Source organism: Heteronotia binoei, chromosome 3 (assembly GCF_032191835.1).
Source record: "Heteronotia binoei isolate CCM8104 ecotype False Entrance Well chromosome 3, APGP_CSIRO_Hbin_v1, whole genome shotgun sequence".
Taxonomy (NCBI): Eukaryota; Metazoa; Chordata; class Lepidosauria; order Squamata; family Gekkonidae; genus Heteronotia; species Heteronotia binoei.
This window is the reverse complement of record NC_083225.1, coordinates 160899478-160927076: the sequence shown is the minus strand read 5'-3', so window position 1 is coordinate 160927076 and position 27599 is coordinate 160899478. Positions and strand designations below refer to the sequence as shown.

At 49.3% G+C, this 27599-nt stretch overlaps 1 protein-coding gene and 1 pseudogene across 1 annotated transcript; both read right to left on the bottom strand.

The window, feature by feature from the left end:
• On the bottom strand, nucleotides 1-27599 carry CDX2 (caudal type homeobox 2). The gene is given in 4 exon segments (XM_060234743.1): nucleotides 1-241; nucleotides 7485-7630; nucleotides 27022-27179; nucleotides 27181-27599. Coding segments are annotated over 4 exon segments (861 nt in total). The 5' UTR covers nucleotides 27537-27599; the 3' UTR covers nucleotides 1-40.
• On the bottom strand, nucleotides 9735-12815 carry LOC132568685 (cold shock domain-containing protein E1-like; annotated as a pseudogene).

Here is a 27599-nt window from a genome sequence, read left to right as displayed (position 1 = left end):
CAGGGATCGCCAGCTGCTCAGTCTTTTGTCCCATTGGCTGTCACTGTGCAGTGGGCGGTGCTAGGCCAGTGGTGCCCAACACACCTCCATTGGGGCCTGAAGTGGTTGTCCCTGGTTGCATCGAGGAGACTGGGCTCATGGGTTCTGATCCGCTGTGCACACCGCCTGGTTGAGATTGCTGCAACTTCTTCTTGTTGATCTTTCTCTCCTTTGCCCTCCTGTTCTGAAACCAGATCTTTACCTGGAAAACAGAAAGAAAAAATGGGTGCAGGTTAGATTAAAAGGCCACTGCAGTCTTTGGCTGGATGAAGTTTGGAGTAGCCTGGGGTTCTGGATGTGAGTGCAGGATGCAGAAGCCACAGCTGAAATGGCATCCCTGGGGACCTTTGAGGAAGGCTTTTGGAACACAGAAGAACAAATTTATGAGATTGGCATTAAAAAAAATCCCAACATGGTGCTCATGAGTGCAATGGCACCCCTAATACTTTTCCTGGTGCCTGCCAAGTACTTTTAGAAAGTGGGCAAGACCAGGAGAGGCATTTGCTCAGCAGAGTTTTTGATTGGCTGTGCAGATTAAAAGGCATCTTATTAAACAGAGCTTTAACATTTCCGGCAGAAGAGGTACTATTAGGGCTTGCTCCCTACATGTTGTGGTTTACTCCGCCTCCTGTGGCAGCCATTTTGTGATTGTGCCCATTGTCCTTTGTCAGAATTCCAAAAGTGCCTGCAGGCTCAAAAAGGCCTGGGACCCCTGGCATAAAGGTAGACTGCCTAAGGAATTGAGTAGCCCACAGGCCTAGAGAAGAAAGATCTGCTTCTTTTACAGAGGGTTAATGTATGGAAATAGGCATCTGATGCCTTCTGTAGCACAAAAGTAAGTTACATCACCTGATAAATAACTTTGTACTAAACCTCTATTAAAGGGACAGTACATTTTTCTTCTTCTGGGCCTTGAGCTCCTCCAGGTGTGTTTGGGGGGGCGGATATACCAATTCCTGTGCTCTAGTATTTCCATATAACTCTTAAGCATGTGTTTAACCTTGAAGAGAGTGATGTTTTACTTGAGCTATAAGCAAGAAGTTCTTCCTGAGTTGGGCTATCAAAGGAACATCTGAAGAACCACAGCCAATTTATGGCAATCCTAAACATTTAACAGGCATCTTGCTTATTGTTACCCACAATTTTCAGGAATTTGTTTTGAGGGGGCGAAGAATAGTCTACATGGACAAGCTGTGTGTCAAGTTGGGTTTAGAATGGTTTGCTTCTAGCAAGTATCTTATCAAAGTCTCATTTTAAAAAAATGTTTATGAAAGAGTATGTGTATGGGGGGGGGAGGAAATTGACAAGTCAATACAAAGGGGTCTGGGGGAAAATGACATTGGTTTATGTCCAAAATACCAAATGTTCTATCAGTTTGTTAATTTCACTATTTTGCCGTTGGATTCTAACTTTGTACCACTTTGCATTCTTAACCGCTGCCCACCAGCTATATGTAGCTCTGCTCACTGCACCCCATTCCATTGTCTGAAGAAGTGTGCATGCACATGACAGCTTACATTCTGAATAAAACTTTGTTGGTCTTAAATGTGCTACTGGACTCCTACTGTGCTCTGTTACTTCAGACCGACACGGCTGCTCACCTGGATCTAATTTCTTGCAGTTTTTTTCAAATTCCTAAATGGTGTTTTAGAAATCAGTGCAGTCATCCTGGGGCTGCCTCTTGCTTATGCAAGAGTCAGGAAAAAGCAACCCCATTACTGACATGGGAGTCGAACTCTGAGCTAATTAATTTCCGGGAAGCCCAAGGACACCAGGAATAGGGGTGGAACTCAGAGAAATGCAGGTAACTTGGACTTTGAGAACTAAGGGGGAGGGTTGCAATAACCATGGAAACATGATTGGTAGCCTGGAGTATCTTGTGACCTCTGATAAGTGGAATGGAATAAATATATCTCATGTGTTGGTATACAAAAGTGGCCATTAACCCAGTATATAAACCAGGTAAACCAGTGCACTTGGGCTTAAGACATTCAAACAATAAACCTAACCCAGGGTACCCAGATTTTGTCCCAATCCACAGCACTTAAATGAGGTATTGATCCAAAATCCTTTTCACATTATTTACAATTCTTTCTAAAGGTTCAAAGTGGTTCGCATACCTTATTTCCATAACCCCATCAATAACCTTGCAATGCAATCAAGTTTTATTTTCATCCTTTGTATTACAAACTACACTATTATCACCCTCTTGTTGCAACAGGAAAGCAGCAGGTCATCTTTAGCAGCCAGATGAGTAATGTGATTTGAAAGGGAGCCTTCTTGCCTCGCACACTCTCACCTACTGCCCTATGTTACCCTCTCTTAGCCCTGAAATGTGTGCTATAAGGATATAGAAATGACAGTGCTTCTGAAATATTTAGGGTAGGCCCTCTCCTCAGCCTTAAGTGTCCCAAACCAACTCTCCATGAATTGATGCCATGAAAGCATTCCAGGTAAGAAGATGCAGAGGCAGGCAATGATAAAACACTTCTGAATGGCTCTTAGCTAGAAAACCCTACAAGGTGCCCATCAGTCAGCTGTGACTTGACAGCACATTCCGCCCCCCGCCCCCCCATACACACACAAACTTGTCATAAGTACATAAGAGAAGCCATGTTGGATCAGGCCAATGGCCCATCCATTCCAACACTCTGTGTCACACAGTGGCAAAAAACCCCGGTGCCATCAGGAGGTTCACCAGTGGGGCCAGGACACTAGAAGCCCTCCCACTGTTGCCCTACCCCCAAGCACATGCATTATTTGGACTGCCTTTTGATGGAATTAATTTATATGCCCACTCTTTATTTGTGTGTTGGTTTTTACAGTGTACAGCTTTAATAGGATTTTGCATTTTGGCTGCTAGAACCTCCAGACATGCTGCAAGCCTATTCTGAAACAATTATTCGCAACTGGTTGTCTAATAAATCAGAATTTTAAATTCTGCTTTATAAAGGTCCCATATGTTTGGATTAGTGCCCGAGAGACCCCTGATTATCTGTGGAATTTAGCTGCTTGTTGTTTAACTGTGGAGTTTAACTGTTTGTTGTTTATATATTGTGCTCTGAAATCTCTCTTGTCTCCTGCCTCACCCCTCTTTGTGTACTCAACAAGCATGATGAAAAGTCCTGGGGAAACTTATTTTGCAATATATTTTGGCTGATCCTTTTAAAAGGTTTTATTTGACTCTTGAATTTTTTCCCCCTGCAAATGAACCACACAGCCTTTGTGAGGTATTCAAATCATGAACTCTGAAGAAGGCCCAACCAATGAAAACAGAAAGTTTGAAAGCAATCTACTGTCGCTCTAAACTTCAGTTAGTGATTGGGGAGTTCCTAGGGGTTTTTTACATATCCTCTGAAAAGTTGATTTGACTTGGGGACAGCATACCTTCAGGACTGCCTACTCCTATATGCCTACCTCCCCAACCTCTCTAGTCATCGTCAGAAGTTGAGGTACCCCACCATCAGAAGCTAGATGGGTGGCAACCCCTGAGAGGGCCTTCTTGGTTGTGGCACCCAAACTATATAACTCCCTTCCCAGAGAGATTCAGTTGTCTAGGAGAACTGGGTTTGATTCCCTACTCCTCCACTTGCAGCTGCTGAAATGGCCTTGGTTCAGCCATAGCTCTTGCAAAGGTTGTCCTTGAAAGGACAGCTGCTGTGAGAGCCCTCTCAACCCCACCCACCTCACAGGGTGTCTGCTGTGGGGGAGGAATAGAAAGGAGATTGTGAGCCACTCTGAGATTCGGAGTGGAGGGTGGGATATAAATCCAATATCTTCTGATCTTCTTCTCCTTCTCCCTCTTCTGCCAATGGGTAAAGACTTTTTGGTTTTGTTCTTCTAGCCCTCCTCCCTGTTAGTGTGTCTCTGTGTTAATGTGTTTTAACTGTTTACAGCATTTTATCAAATGCATGCCTGGCTATCTAAATACTGTTTTGAATTTTTATTGTTTGCTACTTTGAGAACCTTAAACTGGGTAGAAAGGAGGCAAATAAATGTTTTAAATAAAATTAATAAATAAAGAGAAAGTGGTGAGCCTCCCCCCTCCAAAATTTGTGGAGATCACTGTTTGTTCCATCTATTGTTAGGGGAATTAATTCTGCATATGCTCAGTGGCCCTGCTATTGACTTCATATGATTCACAATGGACTTTAGAAACGGATTTTGGGATGGCAGCCTTGGTTTTAAAATATTCTATTTATTATTAGAAATTGCCAGCCTGATCAAGGATGACAAACATGGGGTGCTATCACACGAGGGAATTGGTGTGGTATTATCCCATTGCCAAAAAACCTGCTTGAATTTGGTCCGTTTCAGAGGGATCCGACACTGGCTGCTGAAGTGGCAGGATCCCAGCAGTAGTTCGTGGTTACCCATTCAGACTACTAGGGCACCTCAACCTGCAGCGGAAAGGGTTGTTTATTTATTTATTTTAAAAAGTCCCCTTGGTGTGTGTGTTCAAGCAGAGAAGTGCACAAGCACTCCTCGGAGCAGGATTGGGGGGAAAAAACCTGAACACACCGGAAACAACTTGGTGTAATCGCACTGCTCTTCCACTTATGAGTTGCACCCAGGCCAGCAAATATGTGGCCTAAATACAATTTTGGGGGAAACTATCATTCAGGTGACTTTTTAATCCAAATAGGAGGCGTCTGGAGACAGGGTGCGAATGGGTGCGGCTGAGAGGGCAGATGTGTTTGTGTGATCATGTATATTTAATCCAAATGGGAGACGGGGCTAGGTTGGGCCAAATCTCTTGTGTGAAAGCCCACATGGTCTGTAGACCTTATCAGTCCCTTGAAGGGTTTCCAAAGGGCCTTGCAACAGCCTTACCTCCTTCCCACACAAATTATGAAACCATCTGCCAGGACAGCATGTGCATTTGACAGTCCTATGCCTAATACTTGCCTTTGGGGAGAGAGGAATGTTCCATACGGTGATCTCTAGAGAAGCAATGGTGTGTACACCTACTAATGTTGAGGAACAGAAACTTGCCAGAGCAGCAGGGAAATTTTCTAAATGTCATTAATTAATGATAGGCTCATAGCAGCTTCAGGTGGAGTTGACCTCTGTGGTGCACAATTAAAGGCACAGCCCTGGAGCATCTGTGGCAAGCTTAGCCCTCCATCCCAAATTTGACACCTCTGATCTAATAGCAGTCAAAGCAGGAAAAACAGCCATCTTATCCAATAACAATGTCTTTGCTTTGGTAAGGACTCTGGAGTAATGTACCAGCATACTGAGCGTTTTTCCCCCCACCCACATTTGCCTACTGTTGCTATCATTAGGCCTTAAACCTGTCATTCCTGATAGAATTTCCCCCCTCAGATAACGCACAAAAATTGCCTTTGGGAGTGCTGAGGTTTTGGGTAAGCACTTGCAGATGTTGCTACTACAAGAATGAAAGTCATTTTGAAATCAAATACACCACCTAGAAAGTGGTTTGGATCCAACAGAGCATTTACACAGGAGGAACAATTTCCATCCATGGAGTGCACTTTGCTTCACACCCACCCACATGCTCCACTGTAACTCAAAACCCACCCCTCAAGCAGCACTTCAGGAGACATTTTAGGCTACTGAAGGACAGAGTAAAAGTCTTGCTTCTCAGGAGGAAGCTCTGCTCATGAAAACAAAGCTTGGGATGCAAACCAGCCACTAAGTTTCATATTGGCATTGCAGAGAGATTGAAGCAAGACCCAGTTTGAATTTTACCTATGAAAATGAAAGCTGTGATTCCCAAAATGCTTAAACCAACTCATCTTGCACATTACACCAACCTTGCCCCCTCATGGACACTCAGTTTGCAACTCTGTAATAATATGAACAATACATGAAACATATAATGTATGAAGATGCCACTCTTTTGTTCTAGGATTTTTTAAAAAAAATTACCATCAAGTCACAGCTGACTTATAGTGACCCTGGTGGGTTTTCAAGGCAAGAGACATTCAGAGGTGGTTGGCCATTGCCTGCCTCTGCATCATAACCCTGGTATTCCTTGGTGGTCTCCCATTCAACCAATAACCAGAGCTGACTCTGCTTAGTTGCCAAGATATGACTCTTAGTGCCCCTCACCTACCCCTGGCCATGAGAGGGAAACAGAAATAATAACAATAAAAAACTATAGCAACAACAACAAAATGACAAAATGACAACAATTTTTATTGTTGCTGTTAACAAAATTTGGTGTATAGCACCATTGTATTTTAATGTTTAATTGTTTCAGTGTTTTACAATCTGTTTTTCTTTTAGACACCATTTTGGCTTGTTGGCCACCTTGAGCCTGCTTGTGGGGAGCGTGGGATAGAAATATGAGGAAATAAATAATTAAATAAAAATTTATATGCTGCCTTTCTGCCCTTACAATGGCCACCGAGGTATTTTGGTATTAAATCAACAATTTAAAAACATACAAGATAAAATTACATTATAAAACCATTAAAATCAACCTTCCTCTCAAAAGTACATCATTAAAACAATTTTAAAAGAGTTGATACAAACAGCATTAAAACACAAACAAAGCAGCAAACATCCATACAGAACACAAGAGCATTGATAAGGAAGGAGGGATCATTGAGGGAATGCCAAATGAAACAAAAAAAAAGTAGGAATCAGAAAGGGAGCTTGCAGGAGGAAAAGCTGATCATAGAGGGAATCCACTAGGAATGCCAGCTGTGTGTGTTTGGGGGTGGGGGTGGGGGTGGATATCCTATGCCTTTAACAGAGGATCCAAAGGTGATGTTATTTACTAGGTGATGTTCTTTATATCCATGCCAGTAAAAGCTTCAGCTGCCCATTTCCACACATCAGCCCTCTATTCAAGGGACAGGGTGTTCTTCTCCAAGTACATGGGCATTCCTGACAGCCATATCTTGGTACCACCAGGCATATGGCCAACAGTGACCTAGTTAGTTCAGGTCCAAACCTTGGAGGATATTTCATTCAGATTAGCTATCCCTCTGATATTAATCAGTAGAGGTTTGTTCAGATCACAGTTTGATTTATCATTTTCTAATTAATCTGATTAACCAGTGTAATTTAGCAGTTTGACCAGGATCCAGAACAGCCAGGTTCAACTATCTCTGCCATGGAAACTTGCTGGGTGACCCTGGGCTAGCCACTCTTTTTCAGACTAACCTATCTCACAGGGGTGCTGTAGGGAAGAACAGGGGGAGAATGACGCTGTAAGCTTCTTTAGGCCCCCATTGGGTAGGGAAAAAGGAGGTATAAACATTGAAATTTTGCCTTGAAAACCCTACAACTGGGTCACCTTAAGTCAGCTGTGACCTGATGGTACTTTCCATCTCCAAACATCAAAATTAGGAAATAAACAAGAGCATCTCTCTGATCATTTCTAGGGCCAAGAACCAAAGTAGCTAGACAAAGAGAATTGCTAGGGGATGCTTGGACATTCCACAGAGCAAAGCATCACTCAGTCTGACCTGTCTCTCTGATAATCCGAGTGTGGCTGCCAGCTCCGCTTTCCTTCGGATGGTGATGTAGCGACTGTAGTGAAACTCCTTCTCCAGCTCCAGGCGCTGGTGGTCTGTATAGACCACACGATATTTGTCTTTCGTCCGGGTTTTCACTGCGGAGACAGAAAGTCACAGGTCAGTGTCAGGAAGCACACTGGCAGCATGATTTCATGAGGACCCTCTTGCAAGGATATACTTTTTTTGGGGGGGGGAGGTGGTGGCATTCCACTTGTCTTTAACAAGAGCCTGGGAGGCCATAAGAAAAATGAAGGCTTATAGGGTAGGTGAATGCATTCAATAGCATCATTCGTAAGCAGAGTGACACCAACTCCCTTGCAGACAAATGCCCTGTGGTCTACACCAGTGGTTCCTTACATTTTTGGTGTGATGACCCACAGGTTCACAGTTACTTGTTAAGGTTTCTTGGCACCTGGTCTAAGAAATTCTAGGGCACATCAAGATGCATTATACTTGATTCTTTATGAATCTACATGCATATGCTGTAAAGAAAAAACACCACCTTCTGTGTGACTTGGAGGCTACTGTTTCCAGGGTCAGGGCTTGGTTTCCAAAATACAGATGAGAACAATGGAAAGGGCAGGAGCAGCCTTTAGGGAGGACTGGACCCCCTGACCCACTTTTGACTCCCAACTCACAGGCTCAACTATAGGATGATCACTGGCAGCAGAAGGAATCACACCTTTCTAAACCAATTGACTTCAGTGGGCTTAAATATGTAACTTTTGTTTAGGATTGCAGTGTGGCTCACCAAGGATTTGCTGTGGACCCAGAGTATTTTCAGCATTCACTTTTCAGAGACTCCCTTCTACTCTTGCTTATATGTTTTTCCCAACAACAGTGTTGAATGGTTCCTGTTTCCTCCTCTGAGTTTAAATTATAAACCCTCAAATGTCTGACTTGAAGAGGAAGTGATTTTCAAACAATGCACGCTTGTAAAAAACAACCAGCTGCTGGATTTATGACCTCCAAGCTAAAAACTCGCATGAACCAATTCAAAGTGTGCAGACTGAGAAGGCTAAGTTGGGATGTGTTTTTATTTTAGAATTTGACACCCTGTAATTAGGCCTGATAGGTGACATTTTACAATTTTAATATATTTGGAAGTAAGCCTCATCAAGAGAAAGTGCTAGGAATTTCGGTTACATTTGCATTAGAGACATTCATGTATTTATTTGTTTAACTTCATATATACCCCAACAGTCTTCCAAGCTGGAACCCCAAACAGCTTACTATATTTTCCTCTCCTCCATTTTATCTTCACAACAGCCCTGTGAGGTAGGTTAGGTTGAGAATGGCCCAAGGTTGCACAGCAAAGCAGGGATTCAAATCTGGGCCCCTAACCACCATACCCCACCAGCTCTCAAAGTGGAGATTTGATCCTGAGTCTCTCCAGTCTTAAGTCACACATTTTTATCTTCTGCACCCTGTCTCAGTACAAAAATTGTGGCACTTTGAACTCTTAAGCCCCAAGATAGTCAGTGTTCTGTAGTGGTTCTAGGGCCAGAACTGGCTCTGCAGAAATACTCACACAGCCATGAAGCTTCCAGACCTGAGACCACTCCCCAATTTTCAGAAGGCTCACTGTTATGTTATTTTAGCGTGTTGCAGGATTTTATTTGAAAACCGCCTTGAGCAATATTTTGAAAAGGGCAGCCTCTATAAAGTAGTAGATGGTAGGCTGCTGTATGGCCCAGTGGTCTGACTCAACACAAAGCAATTGCATCTACTCAAAGCAGAAGCCAGGCACATTTGAACTGCCACCCCACCACCCCCACCCCCCGCAAAGGCAAAACCCATGTGTTGCTTTTCCTCTCATTTCTAAACACAATGTATTTATTTGAGAAAATAGTGTATTACAGTACAAAGCCTGTGTGTTTCAAATGTATTACACCTACAGGTATAAGTACCCAAATAAACAAGCAAGGTATCCAGATAAAATACAAATACCGTAAATAAAGCAATTTTGGATGTAACTAAATAGTTCTCAATATTCAGTGATACAACAAATTAATGTTGTATACAGTTTCAATAAAAGATTCTTAAATACAATTCAGTGAACCTGTTGGTGCAGAACTTTACCATTTCCCAAAAACATAAGTCATCTACCAGTCTAGGAGTCTCTTGTTGCAAAGTTAGATAATAAAAAAAAAGGTAACCGATTTGTTGGAAATTTAGATTGTGAAGTTGGGTGCTGGCTGCAAAAAAAAAAAGTATTCACTTCAGGCACAACTTTTTAATTTTTTTAATCAGTAACATAAACTGGGTTCAGAAGCTGCAATGTTCTAAGCGGCAGCAAATTTGTGCATTGTTTTAAATATTAAGTTACCACACTGATGGCACACCTCATCCTTATGAAATTTTGCACTCCACATGCTAAATGCAGATAACAAAAACTATGTCTACTATGGAAGATACTTTCAGTGAGATCTAGAAGAACTTTGCTTGCTATATGGACTCAAGTTTAAACGAGACATAAAAAAACATTTTAACATTTGGCCATCAACTTAAGGAACTTGTTTACTTAAAGAGGCAAAGTAGAGTTGCAGTTACCAGTTGCGTTAAATGCGCCATTCAAAAAGCTTCTAAAATGTGATACTATAAGGCACCACCTTAGGTTCTCCAGGATGCAACTGTGCATATTTTAAAACTGTTTCATAAATTTATTTTTAAACATAACATGAGGAAGGTGTTAAAACTTTTGTAATAGCTCCTTCCTATTTGGAAGGGATGAATACAGGGATATTCAATACCCTTCACCAAGACCCCACCACTGGCTCATATGAAGTTATTTGCTTTGTGACCAGCTTGACGGATCTTTCTCACTGCAACAAATCCCTTTGAATTATCCGGTCCCCTTGGCTGATGAAGAACAGTTGCACTGGCATCATCCAAATTAATGCTCTTTAAACATTAACAAGTCTATCAGGACGTGGAGCTGCTACAGCCTTAGTGCCTTCACTAACACGCCACACATTACAGGCCCTGCATTTTCCTGTGCATTGATTGAGGATGACTGAAAACTCAACTTCATCACCAGCCTGCAGTTCCACACCATCCTGAACTTCTTTCACATGAAAAAAGAGCTTTTTGCTGCCACCTATTTCATAGTTTATGAAACCAAACTGATCTTTCATGCATTCCACTGTAGCTCTGTGGAAAGGTGTGATGTTACAAGCCATTGTTTGTCCATTCTGAACAGACACAAAGCTGGAACTTTACAGTCTCTCCTTTTTGCAGACACTCACTTTTGTTTGCCATACCAACAGTTCCAAAGGAATAGACATCACGTTTCATTTCCTCTTCTTCCATGACTTCAATCATTCCCTGGTATTCAGTCTGAGTGGGATCTACACTCCCGAGAGGGTGAATTGCTTTATCCTGTGATGCCATTCACTGTATGTGTCTTGTTCACTTTCTCAGCACTGACTTTGTTTCCTTTGCCTTTTGGTAAACTGTATTCAACCATATCTCCAAGTTCCAGGCTATCCATATCACCACAGAATTCACTGTAATGGAAGAAGATCTCCTTATTGTGATTGGCTGTTCCAATAAATCCAAAGTTATCCTTTAGGGTTGCCACATATCCCCAAAGCCTTTTTGAACTGTAGTTCCTACCAAGCATTCTGACAGAGCTGGTTGTCTGTAACCCAGTTCATAGACAGTAAACTCAACCTTATCTCCTATCTGTGGAAAAGTAGATCCTTCCACATCCTTGGCCTGATAGGGAATAGTCAGCTTCACACCACAGTCATCATAAGCAATTATTCCCTCTTCAGCTTCCTTCTCTTTGCCTTTGTTTGGACTAGTGGATTTGGCAGAAGTGGCCTCCTTCTCTATAGTGCCCACAAAATGATGATCTGACTGGGTATGAAATGAAACAGTACCCTTGGGAAGTTTTTTTTAATTCTGATAGCATGATTTCTTTGAGCAGACAAAAATCAGGAACCACTGTGAACTCTACTTCATCTGAAATGTGGAGCTGATTGCCATCTAGAATTTCACTGAAGTGAAAGAACATGCGGGCATTTCTGTCAACACATTTAATGAAACCAAAGCCATCTCTCATAGCTGCAATCACACCCATTTCTCTAGCCTCATTAGTAAACTGGAAAGTATTGGGGAGAACTTCAATATTAGTGGCTCATTCCAACTTGTCACGCCAATCTGTTGAAATGTTGAATCTAACATGGTCACCTTCTAACAGTATCACCTTTGATTTTGTATCTTTATCTCCAAAGGGAAGTTCTTTAGGAATCACAAAGTCAACTTATATACGCCCAGGCAGTGGGTCATTCTGATTTTTGTTGGGTACTTTTGGAATTACTTTGGTTACTGTGCCCTCAAAGTGTTCAATGCTGTTATCTTCAAAAATAACAGTTCCTTGAGGCAAAAGTCTTACTTCAGTTGCAACTTCTGTACCATTTCTGTCTCTGATTGTGAACTCCACATCATCACCAGGCTGTAAGGCTTCTAGGTCACCTTTAAATTCGCTATAGTGAAAGAAAATTTCCTTTACAACATCTCCCCTTTCAATGAATCCAAAGGCTTCCTTCATGGCACAAACTACTCCTTGACACCCAGCTTGTTTCTTTTTCAAAAGCATAATGTTACCAGCACTTACAGCACCAGTATGTTTATTTGCATCAATAATAAAGTTTATTTTATCTCCAGTTTCCAATTGAACATTTACTTCAACATCTTCTGGGGTATAAGTTAAGTAGGACACTTCTTGTCCATTTATTCGTTCTTCAGGTAATGTTTCTGTTTTTGTCTTCACCAGTTTAATAGCAATGGGTTTTCCAGTTCGCCGATCAGAAAAGACTTCAAATTCAACATCATCTCCAACTTTAAGCTCCTGTAGGTTGCCATTATACTGTGAACAGTGGAAGAACAATCTTGCTTGCCGTTCTGAACACTGAATGAATCCATAGGAGGTCAGCAGTTTTTCAGTTACCCCAGTTTCACCAGTCTGCAGAAGTACCACTGGGGTACCGGTTATGTCCATTGTTATGGAGAAGGTTTGGATCAAAGCTCATCTCGCAGTGATATTCTAATATTGCACTTTCAGTAGTATTGGCCGATTCTTCGTTTCAGCACACGTTTCAAAGTTTGAAGATTGCTATTGTTAAAAAAGGAGATAGCAAGAGAAAAGTGATCTATCAAGCTAATAAGGAATAACTGGTACTGGGCAGTTTCAGCACAGCACTGCAAAAAACAAAGACTACTAGCATCATTGGGACGTGCTCTTTTGAAGCTGTTGAGTAGGCACAAACTTCTTGTGTCTTCAATATAAAGTGTGCTCTTCTTTCGTCTTGTTTTGTTGTTCGGATGTGGTATGTTCCTTTCCTGATCTGAACTTGAAGCAGCAGTTTCAGGTGGGAAATTCTGTTCTGTTACGCTTCATACCCAACAGCTCAGCGCCCTCTCTACCCAACAGCTCAGCCCCCATGAGCAGCACGGCACAGCTAGATTCTGAAGCTGGATGCTCAAGAAGATATAAATTGTCTGTCACTGTGGCCATCAGATCACTGCTTCTCCTGAAAGCCAGGGGCCCTTTTCATGTCAAATGAAGACACCCAACAGTCGGTATAAATATTCACAAGGTCCCTACATGTCAATCAGTTGCAGGGAACGCAGGAGGGAGCCTGGGGGCACCTTCAAGACTGTTGGTCTTTCCAAGGGACACAAGGTTATCGCTGAGGCCTTGTAGCCCCACCAGTTCTTTTCTCCAAGGGCAGGTCACTCGCGGCATTGTTTCCAAAGGCAAGCCTTTCCATCTTAGACCTGGGCTACTGATTAACAGCAGAAAATGCAGCCTGTGCGGGGGATGGGGGGGGGTGGAGTCTATCGTAGCCTTTTCAGGACCAAAAAGATCCAACACAGCCTCTTCTAATTGTCAAAACAAAAAGAAAACAAAGGTCAAGAAGGTGGCCTTTTGTCTCCCCCTGGGATTTCTAGCATCATAAGAGGGACACCAATTGGGGTGGGGGTTGTGGGTCTTGAAGAATTTAAACTTCAAGGCAGCCGCCTTCAGGAAAGGAAGCAGCAACCTCTGGAGCAGACGCTGTAACTGAAGGACAAGAGGAAGCCTTGGTCTGGTGGCAGCCCAAACCGGCAAGCACCCACTGGGGCCCACTAGGGAGCATGGGGAAGAAGCCGTTGCAGAACGTTAGGACCAGCTAAAATGTCTCCGAAGCGCGCAGCTCCAGAGTAGATTTGAAGCCAAAGGGACTCCCACAATCAAAGGCGGGAGAGGGCGAAATGCTCTGGCAGATGCGAGGAAGCCTGTCATAGTCCGCCAACGAGACTGAAGATCTGTACAGCGCAACTCCCTGCTGTTTGCTTGTAACTGGCCTAGAGGACGGCTGTTCACGGTGCACTAAGGCTTTTCTCCCTTTGAAACATGCATCTAAAAATAAACTGTAATGAACCGAATCACGCCAAGCTGATGGGGAGCAGAAAAAAAGGTGCAGCAAGTCTTGTATGAGAAAGCTGAGGTGCATCTTGTGCTCCATCTGAAATCCCACAAAGGTTTCTTCCGGCTGCCGGGAAGCCGTGTTGGTCTGAAGCAGCAGAACAAAGTTCGAGCCCAGCAGCACCTTTAAGACCAACCAAGTTGCACTGCAGGCCTAAGCTTCGGCGTGCACAAGGCACCCTGCCTCCTCGGACACATTGCAATGGAAGTCGCCAGTCCAAAGACAGAGCTAGAGGGTGAGCAGCAAAGGAGCACGCAACATAAATAAGGATGGAAAGAAAGGACTCTCCCCGGGGTTGGGCATCCAGAGCCCCTGCGCAACATTTCATCGCCCGCTTTCTTGCCCAGCAACCCGACGGAGCTTCGGGGACGGCTGGTTCTCCCCTTTGAGGGTCCCTTCCCCTCCCAGCCAGCCCGGAGAGAGGTGTTGCGCGGCCTGTAGAGCGCCTTGGGGCCCGTGGGGGAGAAGGGCAGGGGGCCAGCGGCGGCTTCCCGGGGAGGAAGAGGCGGCGGATCAGAGAGGGCTGAATGGGCCACACGCCGGCCAACAAGGCCCGACATGGCGATCTTATCAAAGCCCAGGCGCGCCCTCCTGGCCTGCCCCGCCTCCACAACTGGCGGCCGCCCTTTCATCCCCCCGCCGCGCCCTGCAGAGCAACAGCAGCACAAGCCCCCTCCCGCCCGCAGGCCTGTTGGCCGCGTTGGAAAGGAGGCAGCCCCAAGCCCGGCCGGGCCCTTCCCCTCCCCTCCCCGGACCACGCTGGGTAGGAGCGGCGGGGGGGAGGGGAAGAAACTTTACTCGCCCCCTAAAACTGGGGGAGGAGAAGAAAAGCTGGGATCCCTTTCATCCCGCACCCAAGGGGGTGGAAACAGCAACACGGCGGGGGGGGGGGGGGTCGGAAGTCCCCAGCAGCTGCTGAAAACCGACGGCAGCATGGCCCGCTCTGCCTGTTTGCAGCTCCGCAGTTTTTAAGAAACCAAACGTCCCTTTTCTCAGATCTTGGAACATGACAAGTCCCAGCAGGCAAGCGAGGATGCTTGGAGCAGCCTGGGCGAAGCCGCACGAAGAAAAAGCAGCGCCAGCAGCAGCCCATCCTCGGGAGACGCATGCAGGAGCTGCTCCAGTTCCCTGCGCAATGCTGAAACTCCGGAGGGGAGCTGGGCGACGACCTCTTCTCTCAGGTTAATCTGCCCAAGGCCTGCTGGGGCCCATACATTAGTGCCGCCAGTGCCCCCCCCCCGCATTTGGTCCTCACCACAACCCTGCGAGGTGGGTTGGGCTGCGGGCCAATGCCTGGCCTTGCTGGGAGTGGCCCCCCCCTCTCCCGGCCAACACTCCAGCCTCTGGAGGCAGTCCCCCCGAGGGGGCTCATTTGGGAAGAAATCCCCTCGAAGAAAACGGCGTTTCCACGCCTACGCTTGCAGTGGACAGGGCGCCCCCAGGAAGGCCTCTTTCTCGGATTAAATGACATTAGGCCCCCTACACTTGGCCACGGCTCGGATAGGATCGGGGGATCCGAATTTAAGACACGATATCCATTAAGGATTGGGGCATTGGCGTGTCCTAGTTGCCCCCAAACCTTCCGGGGCTTCCGCGGTGGAGCCACAGGACCTGGATGGACCAGGGTCTCCGAGACAAACCCAGGCTGGAACCTGATAGAGTTCCTGATAGGTGGAGCCCACCTCGCCGGGTTGTTGTTGCTGGGCTGAAATCAAGGCAGAGGAAACCGTGTTGTGAGTGACCCCCAAACATCTAAACGAATAAAGACAATCCAGAAACCGAGTCCAGCCCAGTTCTCCCGCAGGTAAAAGTCAGGATGGCGTAGCTCCCCTCCAACCACCAGCCCTAAGAGCGGCTCAGCAAAGAGGATCGGAGCCAGGCTGAAAGGAAGGGCTTGCCGACAGCCTCGTTGGTTTGGCCGGCAGCCTGAAGTCCAACTGGTCAAGCTCTTCTCTGGGTTTCGGACACTTCTGAATTCCTGCCTAGCATCCAGCTGCTAGGAACGCCGTGGCGAGCAAACTTGTTCCGCAGGGTGTTTTTATAAGGGAAACGGGCTTACGCAAAAAGGGGGGGAAAGAGGTGCTGGAATTCTCAGCAGGAAATGGAGACACACACAGGAGCCCCTCGTGAATATTTTTGTGATTTTTGTTCCCACGAAGAGGTTCCGAAACTGTTCTCCCTGGGAGAAAAGCCCTGGGGCTACGGCAGAACAGATAGCTCCAGGGAAATGCGTTATGTCTTTACTTAACGTGAAACCAAGTATGAGTCCAGTTAAGACCAACAAGATTTAATTTTCGGTATAATTAGTGTGCAGGCACACTTCAGATATTTGAAGAAATGTGAAGTGTGCATGCACACCAAAGCTTATACTCAGAATGCACACTTCTTCAGATATCTGGGATAAAGCTTATATCCAAAGTTAAACTTCGTTGGTCTTAAAGGTGTCACTGGGCTCAAACTTCGTTCCAATGCGGCACATGGTATTTATTGCATCTGTCATGATTCAATACTTATGCTTTGTGGAGACCACAGCTTTGTTTCAAAGGTCTGCAACCCTCGTCCTATCGCGTTTCTTATTAAAAAGCCATCCCATTGATCGCTTTGAGGTACACCTCTTAATCCGCCTTGAGCCTGAGTGAGAAAGAGGGACTAGAAATAAAGTAATAAAATAAAAGGCAGCGGATTCTAGCCAGACAACCAAGTGCCAGCATTAAGGAATCAGATGCAGAGAAAAAAGACGTCCTTGGCTCCAGCCAATCGGAGTGGCTCCCGAATTAACGTGGATTGGGCCCCAATAAATCCCAGCGTCCCCACACATTTCAAACGTGGACGGGCTCTTCAACGGGGGAGGGGAAAGGGAGGGATTGACCATCTTCTTCCAAGGACTGATATGGAGGCGGGGATACTTTGCCCCCAGGAAACCGTGTTTGGGGCATTCTCAACACGGGCTCCTTCCACTTGTGCCATTACCACCAGCACCAAGGCTTGAGGCAGCTGGCAGCAAGCTACGCGCCGGTGACTTCCATGGTGGGGGGGGGGGGGGCGTGGCGGCTGGATTTCCCGGCTCTCTGGGTGCAGAGGGTCTCCGCGCAGCTCCCCCGCCCGCCCAGCCCGACACCTCTTTCCCACTCGGCCGCAACTCCCCCCCCCCGCCGCCCCCCGGAAAGGGAGAGAGAAAGACTGAGAAGGGCATGGCAGATTTCAGTATTGACTGCGAAAGTTTCCGCCCTGCTCGTCTTTTCCGGTCAGGCCGCAGGGAAACAATAGAGAGGGAGGTGAGTATCAAAGGGTTTAGAGCCCCCTCCCCGTGACCAACAAGGGTCAGCCGAAAGACGGGGGGGGGGAGGGCGGGGTTGGAAATCCGGCCGGCTCCTGGCTTGAAAAAGCAGATCGATGTCGCGAGCGGAACCGGCCGCCTCAACAAAGAATATGGACATGAACAGGGCGACCCACCCAGCAGCCTTTGCTATGACTGGCTGTCACCCCACCCTGCTGAAAGCCCCCCTCGCTTCTGTTCCCAAAGGGCCCCTGCTCTGCACCCCCACCAGGCAGGCACAGGGAGAAATGGCTAGGGGTGCCCACCCACAAGACAGTCCGCATGTTCCTCTCGCTCCTTTTCTTCCGAAATCTCCTGCCTGAGTCGCCCCGGGGAACGGAGGGGCCCTTCAGGAAATGGGCGCTGGTCCCGGGAAGTCGGTGGTGCCGCCGGGCTCGCCTTTCCTTTGCCTCGACTGTGGCGGCGAAGGCTTCTTTCAGTCGCTGCGCATCATTGCAGCCGGCCCAGGCAGACCTCCCCACTCATTTCTACGGGCTCAGGACCGGGCTCTCTCTCAGCTGCCAGGCCCCAGGCTGCAGGTGGCGGGGCTAGGAACAGCATCCCAGCAGAGCGGCCCTGTGCTGTTGGAATCAAGGAAGTCCCGCTGGAGTCGATGGGCCTTCGCCCCAGGTAAGCACACCTAGGGCGGCAATGGCAGAGCAGTCACAGGCGGCGCCTGCAACCAACAGGACTTCGCAGGAAAGAAGAGCCGCTTTGCAGAAAGAGATGGGCTGATCTGGGCGTGATGTAGTTTGAATGTTAAGCCCCCTTTCGGTTCCGATCCGTACTGGGTTCCACTCAAAAATAAAAAGTGGTCCTAGTAAATCATGCAGTTTACGGGACGGGTTCTAAGGGCGAGACGCGGTCCAAGTGTCAGGCGCTGGAGTCCCCAAGGAAAGGAAAGGAAAGGAAAGGAAAGGTCCCCTGTGCAAGCACCAGTCGTTTCCGACTCTGGGGTGACGCTGCTTTCCCAAGCAGATGCTTAAAGCTGCGGTACCAAACGGTTGAGAGGCGACCCCTGCAACGAGCGCAGTGAAAGGGCCGACGACCCCACTGCAAATCTGCCCCAGAAGGCAATCGCGCTTCACTAAGACCGGATCGCGCTTTAGCGCATTGGCCAAGGCCGCCGGTTACCTCCAGCTGGTGCTGCTCTTCCCCACTCGGCCGAACCCGTGGGGCTGCTGGACTGAGAGAGGTGAGCCAGGAACAGCCCCGGCAGCGCGGCTTCCATTGGCAGGCTGTCGCTTCATTCCGGCTTCTGGCCGGACGAGGCATGCGACTTCCCATCTTCCCGCCCCTCGCCGCCTCTTGCAGTCCGGCCTGGTCCCCGCCCGGCTCTCTTGCAGTGGGGGAGACTGGATCAGATCTCGCCGGAAGTCCGAGGGGTCCCAGCGACGCGGCCTCAAGAGCGCTTCTGAGCCGGGCCGGGGAGGAGGCGCGCGGGGGCCTGCGCCACCACCACCACCACCACCAGTGAGTCAGAAGTGAACGCCGAGCCAAGCACACACCGGCCGATGATTTATAGGACTGTAATTGGTTATAAAAATCTGGTAAGTGGCTGTAAGCAGGGCCTCGGGCAGCCGCCGAGGGGAGGAGGGGGGGAAGACAACCCCCACTCCCACCAAGGAGGAAACTCGACGTCAGGGGGAGGCGAAAGGGCTGGCTGGGACGGCTCTAGCCCCGCGGATTCTCGGCCACGGCATAGGCAGGCAGGAGGCTCCGGTCCTTGAAGGGCTTCCGAAGGGAGGCGATCATGGAGGTGGGCCTGGGCTACCAGGAGGGCAGAAGGCAAGCAGGATCGATCACTGAAGGCTCCTCCCGGCTGTTTCAAGAGCCAAACCCTGCACGTAGAAAACTAACAGGTCAGAAAGGAAGTGAGATCTCTTCTCCTCCACATGCTGGCTCTCTAGGAGAGGGGTTTTTTGTGTGTGTGGTTTTTTTGGTATTAGCTAAATGAGCTCCCACCCGACTCAAGCACACCTAATGCGTCTGACCCTGCCACGCCGCCTTTCAAAGAGACAGAGGCGGCTTCCCTGTGCTACCCTGAGAGCAGCAGGCAGGGCCCATCGGAGCCCACGGCCCTCAGTAGACTCAGAAGAATGCTTAGGAGGGCACTTGACACATTTCCTGGTGCTTTGGCTATTCTCCTGGCCAAAATCACCAGAAAGTTCCCCAGCGCAAGTAAAATCTAAAGGGGAGTGGAGCAAAAAAGAAGGAAGGAAGGAAAGAAAGAAAGAAGGAAAGACGGAAGAAAGAAGTGGAAACCCCTGTTAGTTTCGTTGCAAAACGATCGATACCACCTACTCTCATCTCACCAGCTGGGCTTACTTCTCAGAACGTTGGGCTCAAGAGGATCGAGGCCTTCCGAATAACTATTCACAGCGCTTGACAATAAAATAAAATCGAACTGTGGTGGAACAAAGACTGTTGGAGCAAGAATCTACATAAACCCAGTCTGACAGCTACAGTATCACAGCTGGTGATCTAGCTGCCAGGCTAGGTCACAGTGACCTGATCAGCAGACCGGCTTGAGCCGGCAGAAGCCAAGTGATGCAATCTGCTGAGTCAGCACGGCCAGGATTGGCTGCTTGGACTATATATGATCTGTGTGTGCATCACACAGGTCTCTCCCTGTGAGATGGTGGTTAGGCGAAGCACTTTGTCCGTGGAGGTGATATTGTATAGACTGCACAAGAGAGCACTTGTTGTGTATATATGTTAATACACCTTTTGGCACTAGTTGCACGTGTCTGCCTGATTTTCTTTCCTGAAGCCCTGTGTCGGGCAAGTCATCTCCCTCACTCTGCTACTCCCGCTCCGACAGGGTTATGGGCCCAGGGCGCTTCCGCTGCGCGGAGGAGAGAGTTGAGAGTTGAGCTGACTGTGAGTTTGGAAAGAGCCGGAGGCGAGGAACGCCGGTGAAGGACACAGAAGCACCACCGTTCTCTGTTTGAGAGCCAGAGGGACGTCGGCAGCCAGCTGTGAGGAGGAGTCGGCACGATGGCTCAGCAACAGCTTGGAGTAGCCGTTGAGAAGCTCACCTCAGCCAACTACGCGGTGTGGAGCCTGAGAATGCAACACTACCTCAAGCGTGAAGGGCAATGGCTGTTCGTGAGTAACCCCCCTGCTGACTTATCTCCTGCCGAGACTGTGTTATCGGATAAGGCACTGGCCAACATAGTGCTATCTATAGGAGATGACCAGCTGGTTTATGTGCGAGGGAAGGACACTCCCAAGGCTGCCTGGGACGCGTTGAGTGCGGTGCATGTTAGCACCACTGCTGGTTCCCTCATGGCCTTGACAAGGAGGATGTTCCGCACCGTTATGCCGGCTGGAGGGTGTGTGAAAGATCACATCAAACGGCTAACGGACTGTTTCGTTGAGCTGGAGGCAAGAGGCAAGACTGTAGCTCCAGACGACAGAGTGTACATTTTGCTGTCGTCGTTGCCACCTGAGTACACTCCCCTGATAACTTCTCTGGAGACGGTGGACGTAGCGACCCTGACCATGGAATACGTCTGTGCCCACCTGCTTGACTTCCAAGAGAGAATTGCGGCCGTGAGCTGTCCGGGGGTGTCGGCCGGGCAGCGTGCTGTTATCGGTGTGTCCGGGAAGACAGCCAAGAATGAGCCAGCTTTTGCTGCTGGCAGGCGTCCGAAGGTGGAGGAAGTGGAGCCGACTGCGTTTGCAGTCCGTCGCTGCTATGGATGCGGGTCGTCGCAGCACCTGCTCCGAGCTTGCCCTGAGAGGGAGAAGAGGCGGGGGCGTGTGCGGCGAGAGCGGAGGACCGCCAGCCCGTGTGAGGAAGCAACCCGGCTGGTCACGTCTGCAGTAGAGAGCACAGGGTCTGCTTGGATTTTAGACTCCGGGGCAACGAGCCATCTCTGCTGCGAGAAGGAGTTGTTGAAAAACATTGACAGTCCTGAGCATAAGTATGTGAGATTGGCTGATGGGACCACTGCCAATTCTGTTTGCTCAGGCAATGTGGAATTTCCTGCACTGAAATGTATGTTGCAAAATGTGTTGTATGTACCCTCACTGCAGTCTAACCTGTTGAGTGTTAGCACACTGTTTGACCAGGGATACCAGGTGAGATTTGAGAAAACCTGCTGCAAAATCCTGGGAGGTGGGGGAAAGTTGCTTGTGACAGGAAAGAGGGAAGGTAAACTGTATGTGGTCCAGAGTGATTGTGCCCAGGTGGCTCAGGTGTCGAATGAGCCTGTGCACAATAATTGTATACATTTGCTCCATAGGAGACTTGGGCACTGCGGATTTAGGGCGTTAAAGAAAACCCTGGAGCTTGTGCCTAGTTTGAAAGTAAATCCTTGCAAATGTTACTTGGATTGCCAGGTCTGCAAGAAGACCAAAAGCAAGGCGTGTGCTGTTGCTAAAGAAAGCTCAAGGGAAAGCACACGAGCCCTGGAACTAGTCCATTTAGACGTTATTGGCCCATTGCCAAAGAGTCTGTCGGGGAGGAGATACTGCTTGGTGGCCACCGACGACCACACGAGGTACGCGTGGGTTTTCACCATGGTGCATAAGTCTGAGGTGTATAAGACATTCACCAAGTGGGTCAAAGCAGTGGAGAGACAATTAGGGGTTAATCTCCTGGCTGTACAAACCGACAGAGGGGGGGAATTCTTATCTAACCCGATGAAACGTTGGCTGGAGAACAAGGGCATTGCCCACCGTCTGACGAACCCGGCAACGCCCCGAGAAAATGGGCATGGGGCTGTATTGCAGAATGTGATGTATTGCATGTTAGAGGATGCACAACTGCCAATGACCTATTGGGCAGAAACCATACATGCAGCTGTTTTTTTGCAAAATAGGGTTTGGTGTAATACTGTGAAAAATGTGCCTTACAGGTTACTGTTGAACAAGACCCCAGATTTGAGTTCTTTAAAAGTCTTTGGGTCACGGGCTCGGGTTGGCATCCACTCCACGAGTAGCGGGGAGGGGGATGTCCGGGCAGAGAGCCTAATTTTTCTGGGCTACAAGCCAAGGGCCAGGTGTTATCGTTTCTGCAATAGCAAAAGCAAGATAACACTTAGCAAGAGTGCCCAGTTCAATGAAGAAAGCAGCTGGCCAAGGTTGCACTCCTTGCAGAAACAATTTGTCCTGCTGCCAAGTAGCGATAACGATGTTGGAGCGCAGCCCAGAACTCCAGCCCAGGAGGTGGCACCCAGTGGGGCTGGAGAAGGTGAGCCGAATGCTGGCACAGAGCCTGACGAGCAGAGTCAGGAGGCAGAGCCTCAAATGCAGGAACTGGAGGTAAAGTGTGAGAGTCAGGAGGTTCAGCACCCAATTACAGGGGCAGAGCAACCAGCCCAGGAGGTGGGAACAGAGCAACCCGAAGAAGACAAAGCTGGTCCAAGCGCAGGGCCACGGGTGTCTGCCAGGTCCACCAAAGGCCAACGTCCCGCTAGGTACAAGTGTCCCTATGTCACTCTGACTGTCAATCCAGACCCACCCGGATTTGAGGAAATGTTAAAAGAAAAGGCTAAGAAATGGAAAGCCTGGGTGGCAGAGTGCGAGGCAAGGGAGAAGGAGGCTGAAGCCAAGCGTCTGAAAGAGCTGGCTGAACAGGAACACGATGATGTGTTTTACAATCATGATGAGTTCCTGAACGAATTCCGGAAAGGGTTCCGAGCTACGTAAATATGAACTGTAATGTTGCTGGTGGACATGTATGTAAACTGTGTAAAGTGTTTTGGTGCACTGGGTTTAAATAGATTAGGAGGTGTGTTGGAGCAAGAATCTACATAAACCCAGTCTGACAGCTACAGTATCACAGCTGGTGATCTAGCTGCCAGGCTAGGTCACAGTGACCTGATCAGCAGACCGGCTTGAGCCGGCAGAAGCCAAGTGATGCAATCTGCTGAGTCAGCACGGCCAGGATTGGCTGCTTGGACTATATATGATCTGTGTGTGCATCACACAGGTCTCTCCCTGTGAGATGGTGGTTAGGCGAAGCACTTTGTCCGTGGAGGTGATATTGTATAGACTGCACAAGAGAGCACTTGTTGTGTATATATGTTAATACACCTTTTGGCACTAGTTGCACGTGTCTGCCTGATTTTCTTTCCTGAAGCCCTGTGTCGGGCAAGTCATCTCCCTCACTCTGCTACTCCCGCTCCGACAAAGACAGAGTTCTGGGGTTTCCCCAATTTTTTTTTAAACCCTTTGAAAACCAGGCAGGCCAAGACAGACTTTTCATAGAAGAAGAAAAAGAAGTATGCTAGCACCCACATTTAATAGGCAGTTTTTTATGCAGTCACTTCAATGGTTTGTATTTCATTTCCATTCTCAGTGGAGTTTAAAGTCACCTGCTTCGGAGCGGACCTAAACAACGCTGCACTTCAAAAGCCCCCTCTGGGAATTGGTATGTTCTATCATTCCAGTCAATAAAACACTAAATTCCGGATCCCACCAGCATTGCTGGGAAATAAACCCCCTGGGACCTACTCCTACCGGAAGCATTTAAGATCATCAGCTACAGGGCCTGGATTTGAAACGATTCCAGTTGTAGATTCAGGCAGGTGGCCCTGTTGGTCTGAAGGAGCAGAACAAAGGCCGAGTCCAGGGGCACTTGTAAGGCCAACAACGCTTTATGCAAGGCATAAGCTTTGGTGGGCACCCACACTTCTTCAGATCTATTCAAATGGAAGGTAACAGTCCTTACACGTAGCTAGGTGGTAAGCAGCAAAGTAGCATACAACATAATGTTTTAACAGCTGCAAGGACCAAACAGGATTAACAAGCTAAGTTGATATGGTAAGCATTTGTTTGGATTTAATGGGGGGGGGGGATGGTGAAGCAAATAAATCTATAAAATTTGGATATTGAGGTGTAAATATATCCTTAAAAGTGAAGAGCTGAGAGTAATCAATTGAGACTCTGTTATTACGCTCCATTCGTCTCCTCTCAAGCATGGAGATAACTAACCGCATCCTATTATTTGAGGTGGAGTGAATTGTGGTGGGTGCAGTGTTATGTCTCCTCTTTGTCACCAGACCAGACAAATGCATTCCATTGTACTACTCTAAACGACATTGCATTGTAATATCCATCGCACTGCATCACTATTACTATTATTCCAAATAAGAAATATACTAAAACAAAGGGAATGTATTCCAGTCAAAGAGACTCAAGCTTTTCTTAAATCAGAGGGTTTGAAGCTGCTGGAGGTGGCCTCTTCCAGGCCGAAATCCTTAAACCTCCAGCTGAAAGTTCGAAATGAAGGTGCAGGATACGGAAAGAAGTGAAACCAGCAAGCCACGCGCCTTGTACTCCTAATTTCAAAACGGATTGACGCCGACCAAAGCCTCATTGATTTCCTATCACTCTTCTGAGTGTAGCAGCTTCCGATCGCTTTGCTGCCCAATAATCTTGATCGACAATACTTGCGGTTGAAGGCGATTCCGGCCTTTATTTTCTTACTGTGTCCCCCAGTTTTCTCCCCAGGGTGGACCCAAAGCGGCTTCCCACATCCGCCCCTTCTGCAATTCCATCCTCGCCACAACCCGGCGAAGCAGGCTAGGCGGAGAGAGGGTGACAAGGCCAGGATCAGCCCGCTGACTTCCAGAGGAGAGCGGGGCGCGCGGATCTTAGCATCTTGGTCCAGGACTCTGACCACTGCCTCCAACCACAGCAGCAGAGGACGGGGCTTGGATTGACCGGGTTTTTTCCTTCGGACGCCAAAGATCCCAGAGACTGCAGTTCCCACGTCAGCACCCACCCACCCCAAAGCCGGCTCTCTTGATCGCTCCAAATGAAATGGGGACCTTCCTTAAACTCATATTTGTCGCTGCCACTTCTCCTACCTGGAGCGCCAGTCTTTCAGGGGAGACGCTGCAACAGGCCCCCCTCCCCGCAAAAAAATTAAAATGCCAAGGAGATGCCTTGCCGCTTCTGCCAGGGCCTTTCTTGGCTGCGGGGTTTGATCCTTGCTGGGAGAAAGATTTTCTGCCAGCAGCTCGACCGGTCCCGCTTGAGGGCCTTTTGCTCTGCGCTCTGCCGGCCTGTTTTATCCCGCTGCCTCGTTCATGCCTTCCGTCTCCAGCAAGGGCCACAATCCCGCGCGGGATTTCAGGAGGCTTTTCTGGGACTCCCTGGCCAGAAGAAAAACCGGTCGGACTTCCCCTCTAGCCACTCCTTGGGACCCGAGGTGTCCTCTTCCTGTCTCACTGGGTTTCAAGTATACCCAGTCAGCCGCTGGCTTTTGGACATAAACGCGCAGAGGCGATGCAGCACCCGCCTCCTCCTTCCCTGGGCGCTTCTCTTTTGGGCCCTCCTGGGCACACAAAGGCGTCCCACTTAACAGTTTTCTGAGGAAGCCGAATCCGGACTCAGCGCTTAGTTAAGATCAGCGACCTTCTCAGCCCGGGTCACCGCGAGACGACCCCATCGGCAGGTTCCCGGCGCTTCGGGGCCGGCTTGGCCGCAATCTGTCTGCCCTGCTTCGATTTATCTCGCTTGCTTGACCTTTGAAGGTCGAGCCGCCATGAGAGGGCAGCGCCCTTCATTTCAGCGGAAGGGACAGCTCAGGAAATGCCCCCCACCCTCCCCCCCGCCTTCCACTCCGCCAGTCACACTTTCGCCCAGCGCCACCGCCAGGGGCAGCCACCCTTTCTCGGTTTCTGCGTCAACCCAGATCCACCAGAGATCGGTTTTAATCTTGCCAGCGAATCGAAAAGTACTTCAGAGCCGCAACACGAAGGACTGGGGCAGCGCCTAGACTTAGGCCGCAGGGAACCCGGGAGGGAGCCCCGGGCTGTCGTGGGAAGCGAGTGCCGACCAACAATAACTAGGCCTGAACTGCGCAAAAAAGATCTTGCAAGATGGATTTTTAAAATGTGAGGTCATGATCGGTTTCTCTGGGGCTGCAGGCCCTGCAACTACTCGCTCCGGGAAGTGCCCTAGAGGGCTAGAAGCTGGCTTTCCGGAACCCCTTTTCACAGGACCCGACAGGTAACCGGGCTCTGTGGGTTAGGCCGGGTGGGTCGCAGACTCGGCTTCCAAACGCATTTGGACGCGGCGTTCAAGGGGCAGGTTTTATCTTACTGCACTACAATGATATCTGAAGACGCGAGCAGTGACTCAGGAAAGCGCCTGCCCTGCCACAGATTTCGGTAGTCTTTAAAGCGCTCTTTTCCACTGCTGCCCTACACTGGTATTTCACGCCCCCTCCCTCTGATAAATGCCTCGCGGAGCCCAGCAGATGTCAAGCACACATTAGCAAGCCCCACCGAAGTAGCTGGGCTAGTAGCTTCCGAGTAGGGATGGGCGGATTCGGGGTCCCTGGTGCTCCCCCCCTCCCAACTTAGCAGGCGGCAAACTGGTTTGAGTGGAGCCGATCCACACCGTTAGGAGGCTGCGGAATCTACACTTCCCAGATCTTGAAGCCAACCCAACGAAGGCCGTGGCCGAAAAGCCAACCCGCCGGCTTCCAGGCGCTGAGAATCCGCCTGCGACCCCCGTGCAGTCTGGGAAGCAGATCTGTGCCGCCAGCCTCCAAGCGCTGGGCTCCGGAAGCCGAGCCCCTCATCTCTCCCCCGGCACCCCACTCACAAGACTTGAAGGGTGGTGGGGCGCTTAGCCTGGTTCTGCGCCCCCCGGGGGCTGGCCAGACGACCTCTGAGCTGGTGCAGAGCGCCTTCCCTCCTCTCCCCGCCTCCCCCTGCCTTACCGGGTCCTCCTGGCGCCGGCTTCCTCATCCACTCGCAGAGGTTCCGCCGCTGGCAGCCAGGGGAGAGCTGCTCGGCGCCGGGCGGCGGGTTGAGAGGTTGCAGGAGGGCCCCGCCGGGAGGGGGCACCCCGCAGGGCGGCGCGGGCGGCCCCCTGGGGCGGGTGGTGGGGGTGCGCGTGGTAGTCCCCGGCCGGGCTGTAGGCCAAGCCGGCGGCTGCAGCTGCAGGCCCATGCAACGCGTTGGCCGCCCCCGCCCCTGCCGCTGCTCCCTGCCCGTAGCCGTTCCAGTCGTCGCGGAGGGGCGCGCCGTAGGTGGTGGGCCAGGGCGAGCCCGGCGACTGCGCGTTGTCCAGCCCCAGGCCAGCGGGCACATGGTAGGCGCTGTAGTCCGAGTACTGCGGGCCGCCCACGAAGTTCTGCGCGGCGGCGGCGGCCAGGTTGAGCCCCCCGGCGTGGCGCACGGCGCCCGGGTACATGGAGGGCCCCTCTTTGTCCAGCAGGTAGCTCACGTACATGGTGGCCGGAGGCGAGCGGCGCAGCTCTGCATGCTGCTGGGGACGCCGGCGGTGGGCTCCCCT